At 39.9% G+C, this 15,723-nt stretch overlaps 1 protein-coding gene across 5 annotated transcripts in view; it reads right to left on the reverse strand.

Moving 5' to 3' along the window:
* The window catches only part of MYPN (myopalladin), a 76,207-nt gene that overhangs the window by 18,609 nt on the left and 41,875 nt on the right, over window positions 1–15,723 (reverse strand). For 4 of the 5 annotated variants that reach the window (XM_039696225.1, XM_039696228.1, XM_039696224.1 and 1 more), the window contains 7 exons: window positions 14,699–14,770; window positions 14,353–14,494; window positions 13,764–13,787; window positions 11,624–11,740; window positions 10,830–11,220; window positions 8,216–8,785; window positions 5,761–5,905 (listed from right to left, as the gene is read on the reverse strand). In XM_039696225.1, coding sequence (XP_039552159.1) covers window positions 5,761–5,905; window positions 8,216–8,785; window positions 10,830–11,220; window positions 11,624–11,740; window positions 13,764–13,787; window positions 14,353–14,494; window positions 14,699–14,770 — 1,461 coding nt within the window. The remainder of the gene's footprint in view (window positions 1–5,760; window positions 5,906–8,215; window positions 8,786–10,829; window positions 11,221–11,623; window positions 11,741–13,763; window positions 13,788–14,352; window positions 14,495–14,698; window positions 14,771–15,723) is intronic. The other variant, XM_039696227.1, reaches the window with a different exon arrangement.

A 15,723-nucleotide genomic window follows, 5' to 3' on the forward strand; every position in this document is an offset into this window, starting at 1 on the left:
TTCAATACAGTAGCCAGATATTTAAAATTATTGTATCTACCAGCTGAAAATTCAAGCTCCTCTTCAGTGGTGTAATGCTCAGTGCAAAGTATAATGTATATAATGCATCTATAATGGTATGTATTTCTATAGGCTGAGTAAATTGCAGCTTTGGAAACCTGGCTATTTCTCCTGCATCTAATGCACACTGTTTAGTGTGGATGGTGTAGGCAAATGGGAGTAGGCAGTGGTGCTTGTATTAATATTGTCACAGTTTAGTTTGAAGGGTTAAAATACTTAAAACTGGCCAAAGCAAAGCCAGGAAACATGCTGAATATGTATCTGAAGTGGTTTTGTACTGTTCTGGTGGAACTCTGTGGCAATGCAGCTTTCCTCCTGCTTGCCTTTGCCCTGCCTTGGCAATATTGTTGTAGGCTGCTGGTGGGTGGCTGTACTTTGTCCTGCATGACAAACAAAATCTCTCCATGCCAGTCTTGCTGAAGGCACAGGTTCACACCATTTGGTCTCTGTGATGGATCTGTTTGGCCCCATTACCATAATTTTTGGCAGTCTGAGAGCACAGCACCCTTCAGGGCAGGGCTGTTACCTGCATTTTACCTGTGGGAAGTTGAGACCTAAAGAAGCTGAGGGACCTGTTAAGGTAACACAAAAATCTGTGACAGAGCAGAGCTGGATCATGGTCCCCTAGATCTTGTCAAGTAATTTAGCTCCTGGGCCTTTCTGCTACCTGGGAACATTTTTGACAAAAAAGAGGAATTGCATAGAGTGTAGTAATTCCCATTCGATTCTAAGCACCTTCGTATATGAATATGAGTCCTAAAATCCTGCATCTGTTGTAGTTCAAATTTAGCAGGATCTTTAGCAGGATTTTAATTTATCTTTAGGAGGATTCACTGAATATACATACATTTAGTTATATATTCAGTGAATATACATACTAACAGTTAGTAGAAGCTTGTAGAGTCAACATAATCTGAAGTTAGGATAGTAACTCATGGAAATTACCACAAACAGGAAGGCATGGGGAGCTCTACTCCAATGTTGATCATCATATACTATGTAAAAACAATTCTGTTGCCAACTTAATGCCAACACTAGACACATTTCCCAATTTAATCCCAGTTTTGTAACTTTTACTAGATTGCCTTTTTGGCAGAATTATTCTAAATCCATGTAACAGTTTGTCTAAGAAAGTGGCATATATTGCATCTCAGCATCTGTTTCCAGGCTGTAACACTCCTTAACTTCACAGTCTAATCTAGGCTACTCTGACTGGAATCTCCTGATTAGTTTGGGTTCTCTCTCCTCTCCCTGTTCCCCTCTCAGCAGTGGCAGTCAAAAGCAGCAGATCCAATGTGCAGGCTTTACTCCACTTGTCATGTCCCATGAAGAGCTACACTGGGGTGACATATTTCCTGCAGATGAATTATATGGAGCATGAATCTCATGCTTACCCAAACACAAACCCATGGAGAGCCCTACAAGTCATTGTCTAGCTAGACAATATTCAAAATATAGTTCAGAGTGGTTAAGCAAGAAGGAAGTGCAGGAGCAAGGACATGGAGCTGCCATCTCCCATTCCCACAGAATTGCAGCTGGAGTGGGTGTGTGCACCATGAGGAGCTCAGCTCCCCTCCCCAGCATGGGGAGCTCTGCAAGCCAGGATCCCTGCCATGAAAACCTGGCTGTATTTGGTATTGATTAGATCTAGGTCTTGAGAAGACAGCCACAAGTGGTTGTTCCATGTTCACTGCCACAATTACAGGGAGTTTATACATATAAATACAATATATGTATACTGTATTATTAATATAAATTTGCCTTGGTCAGATTCTCCAATCTTTTAATTTCTAGTACAAAGACACAAGTTTCCATGGGGAGTCTTTGTGGTCAAATTCCCATCCTTAGTCTAAAATTGCCTACATTTGCTGACCTTTGAGAGATTATGTGAAGCTTGATTTTGAGGCAGATTTTTGGAGCGATTGAAGTATAATTTTTGTGCCCTGGGAGCAGAGTTCTGGGTGATTTGTGGGCCTTTCTGAGACTGAGGGCTCAGTATGGGAGCTGGTTCTGTGTGCTCAGTGTTGAGGTGTTACTGGTGTCAGGTGTGGTGAGTTGGCACCTGCATACGGCTTTGGCTTTTAGTGATTGAGGAGCTTTTGGACAAACCCTGCATCTCTTCTGCTCTGGAATTTCTTATCAAGTATTCTCTAGTAGAGGTAAAGAATATTCATGTGAGGGCTGGGCATAATTTTCTAAACAGCTGTAGATTTTTTTCTATGTCCTAAAAATAAGGCTGCTATCTGAGTCTTATGTAAGACACAACCAATCAGCATTGCCACATGATATTCCTCATAGTAAATGACACAGATATGTGAGCATGGCTTGTCGTTCTTTTAAACAAAATGTATAAACCAGGCCCTGGTATTTAACTCTGCTTTCTTTTATTATTGCATGGGTAATTAATTTAGTTTTATTACTGTACAGGATTTTGAGGTTTAATTACATAATTTTTATATTTTATATTATTTGCATAACAAAATGTTGAGGAGATAGTATCATTAATTTTTAAGTTTTGCCTGTGAAGCTGAATTTCCTCTGTTAACAGAGGAAATATTAATAGATTTATTTATATTGGTGAAACCTGTGAATGCTTTCAAATACCAGCGGACAAGAATGCAGGAGCTTTTTGTCCTCATTTCTGGGCAGTAGAGTGATTATCTTTTTATTTCTCTGTCTCAGTCTGCCTCTGTTCCTTTTCTCCATCACAATCTGAAAGAAAAAATTCTAACAGCTTCCTCAGAGGACCCTAATCATTGACCTGAAATGCTCTTTGAAATGTGCTGCTAATTGAGGGCCTGTTCTTGGTGCCTGGTCTTAAGTTTTATTCTTGGAGCTGGAGGAGGTGGTTTTCTACCACCTAGCTATCTTTCTAGCTTTTCTAACTCAGGTCTCCTGTTACAGAAGCTGTTCTGAAAGGTGGAATTTCCAGATTTTTCTGCTGCTTTAAAGAATGCTGCATTTCTTGAGCAACCTGGGCCAGCACCAACAGGACACGTACCCCCTGGCAAGGAGTGAAGCCTGTCCTTATGGCAGTTCAGAGTTAGGAATTCAATTGTCTTTGAGCCAAGGAAGACACTGAGTCAGGTCTCCTCCATCCTGGGATTTGTCCTAACATCTTCCTGAGATTGCATAAAGCCGTTAGTGCCCCTCTTGTTTGAAAGAACTGAGCAAATCTGACTGAAGATGTTTGAGTGTAACTGAATCTCATTTTTTGTCAGCACTCCTAGCTGTGACAAAATTTCACCTGGCACTGGAACTTGCCACTATCTGCAGAAATGGGGGGCATGATCGTTTTTTCTGGTAAAAATGACAGCTTGTTATTGCATGTACTTGATCAAAGTTATGGTTAGAATCTTGGCAAAAACATATTTGTATTTTTGTCAGCACCTCCTGGTCATCATGGCTGTAGAAGCCTGGAGACTAATCTGTTCTGTCTCATGCAGCATCAGCAAAATTCCCAGCTCTGTTCTCATCCTGGATTTCTTTATTGTTGGTGATGAATGATGTACTGGATGAAACAGAAGGAGTACATCTGGATTATCAGATATCATGCTGAGTGCATAATGCTGACACTTAGGAAAATCTCATCTTGTGAGCTGAACATTTTTCATATGGAAGTCAATTTTAGATAATAAATAGAGCACCAGAATGCAAATCCCTCCTGTTCATTACTCCCCTTTATGCAGCAATACAAGACAATACCAGGACTTTAAGGCACAGGCTTGTCATCTGCAGCATTTGTTCTGGATGTTCCCTGCATGCTCTGCAGGTATTGTAAATGAGAATGAGCTCTGCTATTGAAATGCGGGGTCCCAGTAAAATGCTCTAAATAAAAATACACCAGAGGACACATTTTCTGAGATGGAATAGTATGTATGTTTTAAAATAGTATGTAGACAATACAAGGAAACCAACATTTGAGATTCTTACTGGATGCTATAGTCCATTATGCAGTGATCTCTCACACAGAGGACACTTGCATTTGTATTTATGACAGGTAAGCCCTGCCCTACCATTACAATAATTGATTTAATACAGATATTCTATGTGTGGAATGAAAATGTCTCCTTTTTTAATTCTGTGTTAACAGAATTCTGTGTTAACATTCCTCTGTGAGAGGAAAGAACAGGGGGTGTGAATGCAGCACTCCAGCATATTATTCTCATTATGTTGATTGTTCTGTGTAGTGTAAAGCAATAGGAATTTTGGAAAATACTCTTCATCCTGGCATCTGTTGAAATAGTCACTGCCTTCATTGAGGAGAAAACTCAGGCTTGAATTTGCTGGAGTAGGCTTTTCTCAGATGAGAAGAGTAAAATCAGAAGGGATTAAAGTTCAGAATTGAGAGGAAAATGAGGAAACCTTTATTGATTTTAGTTCATTGCCATTGGCATTCTAATTACTGTAACAATTAGAGAAGTGCCACCTTTGAACTTTTCCAGTGTTTGGGGAAATTGATAATCAAGATTTAGGTTTGGCCTCATATAGAATAGCAAATAAGTGTATAAATATCTTCTGCTGTCAGCAGATAACTTTGGTAGTGATCCTGGTTTCTGAAGGGGTTATCATGCAGTTAACTCCAAAGACTGACTGGTATTTCACAGTAGCTCTCTAAATAATTTGTTTTACTGGCATAGTGAGTACAAATTGTAACACTTGGGATTCATCTGCAAAACCTTCTGCTTGCCAATTGTTTTACTCAAAGTGCTTTGGCAGTGTGGTCTGCCAGAAAGAAAGGTCAACAGTAAAATTGAAAACCCTCAGGGATTACACTGCAGTTGTCTGCAGAGGGACTTTGCTCCAGAGCTCGGGGGAGTTTTGCTTCTCCCTGCACGTTCTCTGTCAGAAGGGCTGATGGATTTGGGAAAAGTTCTTTGGCTGACAAAGATGGGGGCAAACCCTGATTTTCTGTGTTAGGCCTGAGCTGCGGCAGCTGTGGAGGGCTCCATGGCCAGGGTGAGAGAAGAACAATCACCTGCAGGCACAGCAGCTGTCTAACAGTCCTTAGCCTGTTCCTTCAGGGTGCTCGAACCTCATTTACTCATTTCAACCCCTAAATACTATTTCATTTTTTATTTCTTCTTTAGTTTCAAAGACAGTGCTCAGATCCAGTGCATTTATTGATTTCAATTACGAGTGAACTGATATTTTATTCCTTGAACATTGTAAAAGGTTTTTTATTTTGCTAAATTTTTATAATAAAGTTCTCCAAGAAGTCCCTGTCAATTCATATAAGTTTGGAAATTTAGAAAAATAGGTTTAGTGCAAAAAATTTGAAAGTCCATTTTAGTTCAGCCGAAAGAAAAACAAAAACCTTATCCTGAACTGTTTTGTTTAATTACTCTTAGTTTTAAAACAGTGTATGAATGTGTGTGTGCAAGGAATTGAGCAACTTGTAAGCAAAAAAGTAAAAGCCAATGCCCAGAAGCTTCCATGAAAATAAAGAAGTTTTACATTCATACCAGCCTTTGAGATGATGAGAAATGAAAAATGCTGCTCAGTGACAAAGTGAATTTTCTACAGCTGCATCCCTCATGCTTTCTGTTTAAAGTTCCAATTTGCTATTCCAAACCAGTCCTCACACGAAAGCTCCCCCTGCAAAGTCGTGTAGCAGCTCACCCACACCTTTTTTTCCACATCATCATATATGTCTTGTTCATGAGTAAAATTTACTTTAATAACACTTGATTTCCTTACCTGCTGACCACTTTGTTGATTAGCATCCTCTCTGAAATGCAGTTTTCTTTCCAGGTCCTTTACAAGTGCAATTTTGTTTTCCCGAATGGAATCTTCTGTTGCTAATGGCAGAGGCTTCAAGTTTTTCTTTAATCCCTGGGTTGGGCTATTAAAAGAAAATTCTGATACTAACATGCAGCAATATATAGTATATCTATAGATATTGTGTGTATATATATATATGTTTTTGTCACCTGTATGCTATAATACATTATGGTGGAACCTATTATTTATTTACATAGGATACAATCATATCACAGGATATGATTTTTTTTTGGTTACTATTTCAATGGGGCATCCCATTCCCAGGCAGTAGAAATTAAAAACACACATCTTAAAGAAAGTAAGGGTTGTAATGCTACAATAAACATCTAAGTTCCATTTATATTTGTCCTGCAATAATGATGTCACAATAAATGCTAAAGAAATGAGTTTAGGTGTTATCTTAGGTGTACAATGTGTACATTTGACTGCTATCAGGCAATAATTTAAAAGTTAATACAATTTGCCATTGATCTTTATCTCACATATTCATGGATCATTTACTCTTTCCATGAACTTTTACTTCTTTAATTTCTCTCACCCTTTTATGAGACCCAACATCAACACTTATTTTTTGTTTTTGTTTTACAGATGTGGTGTGTTTGATTTTACTAAGGCTTGAAAATAGTTGCATTCTTAAATAAGAATTTAGGAGTCTGTGAGAGTGCAGGAGGCTGTGAGAATGCCATGCTGGAACACAGTAGCAGGACACTACTAGGAAGTGTGAAATATCCTCGTAGTTTACTGGAAGAGGTGTTGGGATCTTGATAACAGGCTCTAGGTAAAGGCATAACTGGTGATTATTTTGCAAGGCATCATCCCTGTGGTGTTGTGCAGACACTGAGCTCTCACTCCTTGTGTAGCCAGAATTACTGTCATTTATAATGCCAAAAGGGGAAGCTGAAGCTTCAATAGGTATTTACAGATGATCACAGATACTGTCCAGGTTCCTTCCTGACCATTGTGCCCTGCTGAGGCTGTCCCATGCAGAGGTCAGGATTTGAATCTCAGCAAAAGGAGCACTGTCTGTGGGGAATTCAGTTCTGGGCTGGCACCCAGAAAGCTGAAATGACGAAAGCACATTTAACTAGTCACCTGCCTGGCAGGCACGTTGTGCTGACTTGTGTGGCCATGCCTGTGCAGCAGCGAAGGAGAGGAAGGCACATGGCAGAGGTGAAGTGTCATGAATGCAAAGAGAACACCCTGAGCACTTGTGCCCCAGCTCTGAAGGGCTGCAAGGGCACTGGTGACAGCTGCAGCTGATTTTTGCTTGCTCTTGCAGCATTGTGGAAGCAGACCAAAAGCTTGAGCTGGCCCGAGCGAAAACCTTCACTGTGACCTTACAGCTTTATGCTGTGTGCCTGATCAGGATGCCAGGGCTGGGAAGAGCTCCAGGCACATGCCATGGGGTGATGGCAATTATGTGGCTGTACTGGGCAACTGGGAGGCCTGTGAGGAGCAGTGCAGTACTGGTTTGGAGGCAGGATTCTTGGCACACCAAGTGGTGAGTGCTATAGACACAGGGACACATCTTTCTGTTGTAATAACATTGGTTGATCTAGTATCAGCAGGATGGTCAGGAGATTGTGACTTGCTGTGACTACCTTGAATTGTACCATTGATAAAATATTTCTTACTTTGTGCAGGATTTGGAGTTCTATGGGTAAATAGTTGTATCAATGTACAGGCACTAGCCATGCTAAGACAAAGTTCACACAGTCCACAAAAGACTCTCTCCAGCAATAGAGACTCTTAAGGCCACCACCTTGTTACATCATCATCCTTATTTGCTTGTGTCATGGTAGCTGTTTTTTCATAGAAATCATGCTGGCTGTTAATAAAAGTATTTATGTGCAAACCATTAACTTTTCTGAGATTTTCTGGGGGGCCTCGAATGTTGAAAGTATTACAACTAGAAAAATACCTTTACAGAAGTTATTTCTTAGATTCACCTGGACTAGAAAATACCTTGCAGTATAATGTCCTTTAAAACTTTACTTCTTGCTTACAATAAGTATGACTGCTTTTATATCTGGTGTAAGCAAAGAGTCTTGGAGTGACTTATCCTGCAAGCTCATTAAACCTTTTTTCTCACACTAGTACAGTCTTATGAACCTCTGAGCCCCCACTTTCTTGTATATGTGTTTGTACACTCACATTTCTCCATCTTGAATTCTGTCTTTTTACAGAAGGTATTATCCCTTCTTTTCTTTACTGGATGTGAAGGTTAGGTTAAATGGCCAGAATATCTGAATAACTCACTTTTCTATTTTACAGAAGGTCAGTGACTCGCCCCTGCACCTGAACAGAAATACATCCCAGTTCCCTTTGAGTATTTGTCCCTGCTTCCGTGCATGTGGTTCTTGCTACTTACGTGGCTGGGTTGCTTCTGGGCAGTCCCATGGCATTGGTGGATGGTGCAGCAGGAAGGGAAGGAAGAACAGCACTAAGGAAAGCCACTGGGTTCTGGATCCGTGCGGTTGGGGAGAGGGGAGCGGGAGTCACGGCCTGGGGCTGGAACTGTTTCACACTGCATGGAGGAAGCGTTAGTGGAGGCACCACGGGCTCTTTGGGGCTTGGGAGACACTGTTCACTTTTGCTTGCAAACCCTCCTGGGGACCGTGATGGATTTGCCATGAAGTTCTCCACGTGGTTTGTCCTCGGGGTGGCCGGGGGGACGCTGCTGAAGGAGGCTGAGGGGCTGGCACAGGGGCTGGCTGGCGGCGTTTGTGGGGCCAGGAGCTGCCTGGGGCGGCCGTAGCCGAAGGCTTGAGGAGCACAGGCTGAGCTCTGCTTGTGCAGGGCTGAGGAGGACTGCTGGTAGAGGGAAGTGGCAGAAGTCACCAAAGTGCTGTTGAATGACAGCTCTCTCAGAGACGCCTGGTGCACCTGCTGCTGTTCAAGCAGGACCTGGTTGTGGAGCTGTTTTAACTGGCTCTGATCACTGCACAGAAAACAAAGATGATGAACAGAATTGGTTATGAGCCCCAAATGAGCCAGTTGGCTGCATTTCTGTGTATGAATTCAGAGAGAAAAATTCGATGTCCTGTGATACAGTAAGAGACAGGAAACTGCTACATGGCACGTCCTCTGACATTGTGAGAGGAGCATAATATTAGTTTTCTACTAAAATAACCTTTTCCTTCATGTTCCTTTCTTTGCCAGAGGCACCAAAGCTTTTTATCCACACGCTATTTAACTGAAGATAATTCTTACATTTTAGTATGTGAAATATAAATATAAATCTTACTCAAAGATATTTAAGGGATATCATTGTCAAAGTCACCTTTGTACCTCTTTGCTTGTGTAACTAAGAGTGAGATTTGGTGTATCATAATTTAAATGAGTGTTTGTAAGCCAGGTTGCATTATTTACCTCTTGCTGAAGTGGTTCCTGAAACCAGCACTTTGGTAAAGCTTTGTAATAATTCACCACAGGATATACTACCAATGTAGTTTAGGTGGTGTTGACATTCAGTGACAGGTAGGAGTGGATAATTCAGAGAGGACTTGCATTCCATGCAGTTGTTATTTTCCTAGATGCTATCTACTAGATAGTTTTTCAGGGCTTTTTTACTTTGCAATTAAGGAAAGTAATTTTGCCTTGTCAAGTGGTTTATTTAGTTATTATGTATATGGAAATACAGCACATGAAAAACAGGAGAGCTTTTCCCCTTCCAAAACCAGAAAAGACATAGAAGATATGGAAAAGGATTTCGTAATAAACTATGAGTATTAAATATCTACTGATAAAAAGTAGAAAATGTGGATGTAGAGACCACATAACTGCTCCTGACAAAGCAAATACAGGCTCAACATAATTTGGTTTTAGTTAAAAGACTTCATTTATACAATGTACTAAACAAAAATCACATTAAAGGCAGATAAAGATAGCAATTTCAAGCTTTCATCAAGTAGAATGGTGGAGTTAGTAGTTCTGTGGGCCTGATTTTGTGCCCTTCATGTATACATCTACATAGTAAAGCAATTCTTTGTAACACGACTTTTTTGGGAGGGGGAGCTGAAAGAAATTCTGCTTTATGCACGTATTGGATACTTAAATACTTCTTCTGCCCCCTCTTAAACTCACTATAGCTCAGAAAATAGGTAGGGTGTGAATGTGGGCTCCACAAGTTCAAACCCTGTGCTCTGAGTTCTTCCTCTGCTACATGGAATGTAATGTTTATGCCTTGTAATGTTTATGCTATGAAATTACATCCTGGCTTGAGAGTACCAGTGAATTACTTTGTAGAGTCCTTCCTGAGCCCTTAGGAAAAGCCTCTGCCTATTTAAGAAATTAAATGAAGATGTTTGTGTGCTTGTTGTTAAATTATGTGCGGGAGGTTGGAAAAATGCTGAAAATACTTTTCATAATAGTCTGCAGTGTGAATTCCATGAATTGTCCTCTAAGAAAACTACATTACTTCTTCAAATTTCCACTTCAGCTCCCAGTGCACCAATCACTTTTTAGTTCAAGTGGTTTCACATTATCAAGCATTTCCAAGTATTCTATCTGTTTTAGGGGGAGATGACGTTTGTGGGACATACAAGTCATGAGGCATGGCCTTTGGGATGACAGTTGCTTGCTGGTTGCCAGTCTGTACTATGTGTAAGCCTGAATATGGCTGCTTTGGGCAATATTTCATACCCAGAGTGAGATATGTTTGAAGAACCTGCTTTTATTTTGCCTGTATAAGATCAGTGTTCTTCACCTCTTGATTGCAGCAGAAAACCTTGTGGAATTAATAATACTTCAAAGGGAAAACATTTTCCTTTTTAAATTGGAGGTCACTTTTCCTGAGAGGGATAAACAGAAAAAATAAACTAGCACTGGAGAATTTGTCTTCTAAGATTATGGCTAGTTAGGCCAATGCCATGTAATCTTTTTAGTCTGCATTTGAGTTTTCGCTCTGGGGCAATAGTGTTGTGGTCAATAAATACTAAATAATATCGGTGATGCTCCTGAGAATTGGACTTTTGTTTACTTACAGCTTTGGTTTAGCCAGTACTGGGGGAGGTTCCTTGGATGGTGATGTTGGCTCTGGTATTTTCACTGGCTGTCCGTTTATCTTCTCTGGGAAATGGTTGGGCCTGCTTTGGTTTGTGGTGCCATGTCCATCCTCTGAGGATGATTCATTTCCTTTTTCGTCTTCAGGCAGCTTGAAGTGCACCCGGAGCCCTGCCTTGGAGCTGGACCTGGGCTCGTTGTGGTTCACAAGAACACCCTCGAGTTTGGGCTTGGGGGTTTGGTTTGCTCCCTGGCTGGAAGGAGCTTGGGGGGGAGCTTGGTGCTCAGTAGCCACAAAGTCGATGGAGCTCGTCGTGTGAAGGGCAGCAGCATTGCTGCTGTCCTCAGGTGCTGGAAGAGGAAAGGGCAGAACTTTGGGATATGTAAATGCCAGAAATCAGTGAATTGAAATCACAAAAGTTACAGTTCAGAAAACTCACTCTGATGTCCTCCCAGCTGTTGCACTAACTTGATTGACCTTGTTTGTTTAAGAACAAATTCCCTTCAAAAAAGGAATATTGTAAAGGTAGAGGGAAAAGGGACACTGCTCCAGTTTGGAAAATCAATCAGTGGTCTTCAGCCATGTCCCCAGTGAATTATTCCACTACATCTTTGAAATACAAACATTGTTTTTTTTCCCAGAGAATTCTCACACTTCTTAGTTGTGAAGAACATTGCCAGAACTTGAGCTGCATTGGAGTCAACAGGGCACAGCACAAATCACAGCCTGCCCTGCTGTATTTACCAGGAGCAAAGGACTCCAAGTGACTCTTACCTCGGACAGTCAGATGAGCTATACTGGACACTGTGCCATATTTATTGCTTGCAGTACAGGTGAAACTGCCAGAATCTTCTGAAAACACTTCAGCAATGACGAGGGTACAAATCTCCTCTGCAAAGCATCAGAGCAGGGTTAGCACTTGAAGTGACCATGCAGTACACAACAAACACACAGAACCCTGACTACCTTTGGGGAGATTTTCTTAAGGACTTCCACCTTGCTCAGTTTATTTCTAGTTCCATCAGTGTTATCAGTTTTGGCAGCCTTTGTGTGCAGCAGCTGTTTCCAGCATTGTCTGCAGCAGCTGGTACCCTCTGTGCTCCAGCATGCCCAATGAAAGCAAAGAACGGGTGTCAGCAGTGTGTGGAAAACATTAGAAAATGTTTTCCTAACACTTGAAGTGCAGACTTAAAAGAACTTAAAATTCAATTTGGAAAAATATATAGTGTACTCCACATTCTCAGCTCACTAAAATATAGGTATTTTTTATCTCTGATGATTGAAAGATTAATTTTAATTGACTGGGAACAATTCAAGTGGAGTCATTCTGTAATGGAGATAAATATAAACCACATACATATAGACTGTTGTTTTCAAAAATACCAGTGCACATTTGCAGATGGAGGGGATAGTGCTAACTGTGCTTACAGAAAGTTGTCTTTTGACTTCTTTGTGAAGATGACTAATGGGCACCAAAAATATGCTAGCAAAATTGTACTAGGAAAAATTATATTCCATTTAGAAAAGTCAGTCTGGGTTTATGCCATTCCTGTCTGACCAGTATCTGACACAAATGGGCAGCAGTGCCAGCTAATAAATACCTGTCATGATGGGATTTGAAGTCTTTTGGTTTGGCTAAGTACCTGGGAGGAGGAGGGACAGTAAAACCTAAAGTGAATGTAAATGTGGGCTGATTAAATTTTTTCACCTACTCAGTGACTATTTTTCTACAATTTTGCAGTAGACTTTCCTAAAACCCTACAGGATAAATATTCCATGAGAACTTTTGTACACTTAGACTTGATTGTTTCATGTCATCACCAAGGAAAACACAATAGCAACAAAGAGATTGTTTCCTATCAACTCTGGGAGAATAATAGTTTATTATAGTAGTATGATAACAGAACTAGTTTAAGGCATTATAGTGTCTAGTTTATCGTGCTGGGATCTGCCAACCACTGCATGCATGGAAATCCAGATTCCTTCTGAATGAGCAGCAGGTGATGAGGCTGTGACAACTGCACCCAACTGATTATCCCCTAAAAACTGCTTCACATTACTCAGCAGTGATGCCACTGGACAGTAACAGAACAGTGCCGTGGCTTCTGGTAGAAGCTCCATTTTTATATCCCTAAATCTCAGACAGAGGTAGTTTCTTTCTAGACTCTTTTTGGGATAAAAACATTTCAAGTAGTGCAAGGAGAATACAGAAGTTAATATTCCATAAGAATGAATACTCCTTTGATAATTTTCCATCTTGAGAGGAGCAGCTTCATATCTTTAATTGCAAACGCATAACAACAGATTCATGAGAGTGACTCTGTCATGGAGAGATAACCAAAGCTACAGGGCTCCTCTGCTCCAACCCTGTGAAGTAGTCCACATTCTGCCATGATCTTTGGTCTCAGCAGATGCAGCCACATTTAGAGGATTTGCTGATATCAGGGGTGGAACACCTGATGTGGCACTCTCACATTACGCTGCTCGGGAGCACAGGGGATGGCTGACATGGCTGAACATCTGATGCAATGGTTCCTAACTGGTAAACTAGATAAAAATAGCTCAGCTCTACCTCATCTCATATACTTCAGGACCTCAGATGTACAGGGGACCCTCATACATTAATTTTGTTAATCTTTAACTTGTTTAGATCCTGGGTTAAAACTGGGTCTAAGCAAAGTGGAAACATTTTCTGCAAAAGAGATTGAATTAATTCAAGTTGCATGTTTTGGAACAGTCTATAGTGAAATGTGTTTGTGGAACAGTCTACAGTGAAATGTGTGCTACTAGTAGCTATAGAACAGGAGGAAGAAATTATGTTAATTAAATAACGAAGTTTCAATATTTAATATTTTGTGAGGTTAAACCATCACACTTATGTAATGAAAAATTATGAACCTTTGATGATCCTCACCTGGTTCAGCCATAGATCGTGGTTCTAAAGGGAAGAAGAGAAGAATTATTAGATTGAATATAGTTATTTTTGCCAATATTTATTTTTCCTTAAGCACTAGATATAAAGTTTGACCTTCTTAATATGATGGAATACTCTTTTTGATCAAATTTTCTGTTTCAGGGGAGGTGAAGACAGCCAGGTCTTTCACTCAATGTCAAGGCCACTGAACAATGTGAACACTTATGAACTGTTGGGAACTTTGGGAGAATAGGAAATAAATTCTCCAAGTAGCTGGGTGAGGGTTTTTTTCAATATTGGCATACATTTATTTTATCTTGAAGACAATTTCTGAAACTCTGACCCACATGAAATCAAGATATGATGAACCATTGTTTCACTTAGGTTTAGTTTACTGTGGTATTTAAGGGATTTCTGTTGAATTTTCTCAATTTTAGCATTTCAGTGATTTAGAGAAAATTGCAGATGCTCTGACTGCATTTGAAAATTAAAATTACAGTTGTAATAAGAAATTCAGTGTTGCTATGTTAGCAATTTTGTTGCTTGCCTGTATTTTATTAGACACAATATTTTCACACAAGAAACATACTTTTCTGTAATATCCTAAAATCTGGAGAGTCTTCTATCAGTGTTCCTTCTCTATACCATTCAACCTTTGGGGAAGGAGCTCCTTTCACCCGACATTCAAAAACAACAAGCTGCCCCTCAGAAGCTGAAATATCCTGTAACATCTATTAGAGAAAATGAATAGACAGTCAGTAAATGTCTTCATGGTCTGGATGTAATACTGATTTCAGTAAGATTTAATAAAGTCACTTAAACCCTTGAATGGCTTAGGAAAAACTTTTTTTTTTTTTTTTGAGAGCTCATTTTTAATTATCCCTCTTTACAGTTATCTGACCTCTACTTTTCAAATATGTCATAGAAGAAATTACCTTTGTAAATACAGGAGCAGCAATTATGGGTCTTCCATCCAGTCCTTGCAAATAGTTAGTGGGGCTTTGAGCCTGTAGATTGCAAAGCATCACAAGATGATGTTTAGGTGTGCAGGCATTATTTTCTTATATACAAGAGAAATGTGCTTTTGGAATGACATAAAGGAGATTTTGGTGGATGAAGTCCAAAGCAAAATACCTAATGCAATGAACAGAAACTCTGTTGTGGACAGGTGCTGGTGATCTTCCTGGATAGGATAACAGCAAAAATGTTATTACTTTATTGCCTTACTCAGTTAGTCATGGCAAGAAAAGCTTTAGCACAGTGTATTGTAACATCTTTTCTTCATAATTCAATAAGGCAAATATATGTTGTCTGCTTGGTCACAGTCTTCTTTTAAAAATCCTTAACTTACAAAATAGTTATTGATGCTAACAAGGAAATGTTAAGTCACATGTGTGACTGCTACTAGAATTCTTCTCTTTTGCCAAAACCAAACCTTTACAGAGGTGGGATATCAACCTGTTGATCCTACTCAGTAAAAGAGAATGGAATTGTTTTCCTCCTGGGAAACTTTGTTATATAGGTTGAGTATTTAATATCGGTTTTTATTTTAATGCAATAGGAGTTGCCTCAGAGCAGCAGAATTAATGATTCAGTATCCCAGGAAATAGCCAAATTTACACATAAATGGTGCCTTATCAGCCAACAAAATTTAAAAGTAGCGATTTTTGAAGTAACTATTACACTTAAGCATCTTCTTTCAAAATGGCAAAGTGTTGCAGAGGCTTAGTTCTATTCTCATTGTAATCAAAAGCAAACATGCATTAGTTCACCTGTTCAGTGTCTGGTCATTGGTTACCACCATTGGTTACAGATTTATCTGGGCTGTAAGCTTTGAAAAGGCACTGTAAAGTGAGAAACTCGTGAACTTTCCGGTTTTAAGTAAGTATGGCTCCTCTTTCCTACCAGGGAAGAATTCACAGCTGTGAATTTGCTGTCAGTTTGCAACAAAAAGGACTCC

The sequence above is a fragment of the Passer montanus genome, unplaced genomic scaffold (assembly GCF_014805655.1).
Source record: "Passer montanus isolate IOZ18808 unplaced genomic scaffold, ASM1480565v1 scaffold96, whole genome shotgun sequence".
Taxonomy (NCBI): domain Eukaryota; kingdom Metazoa; phylum Chordata; class Aves; order Passeriformes; family Passeridae; genus Passer; species Passer montanus.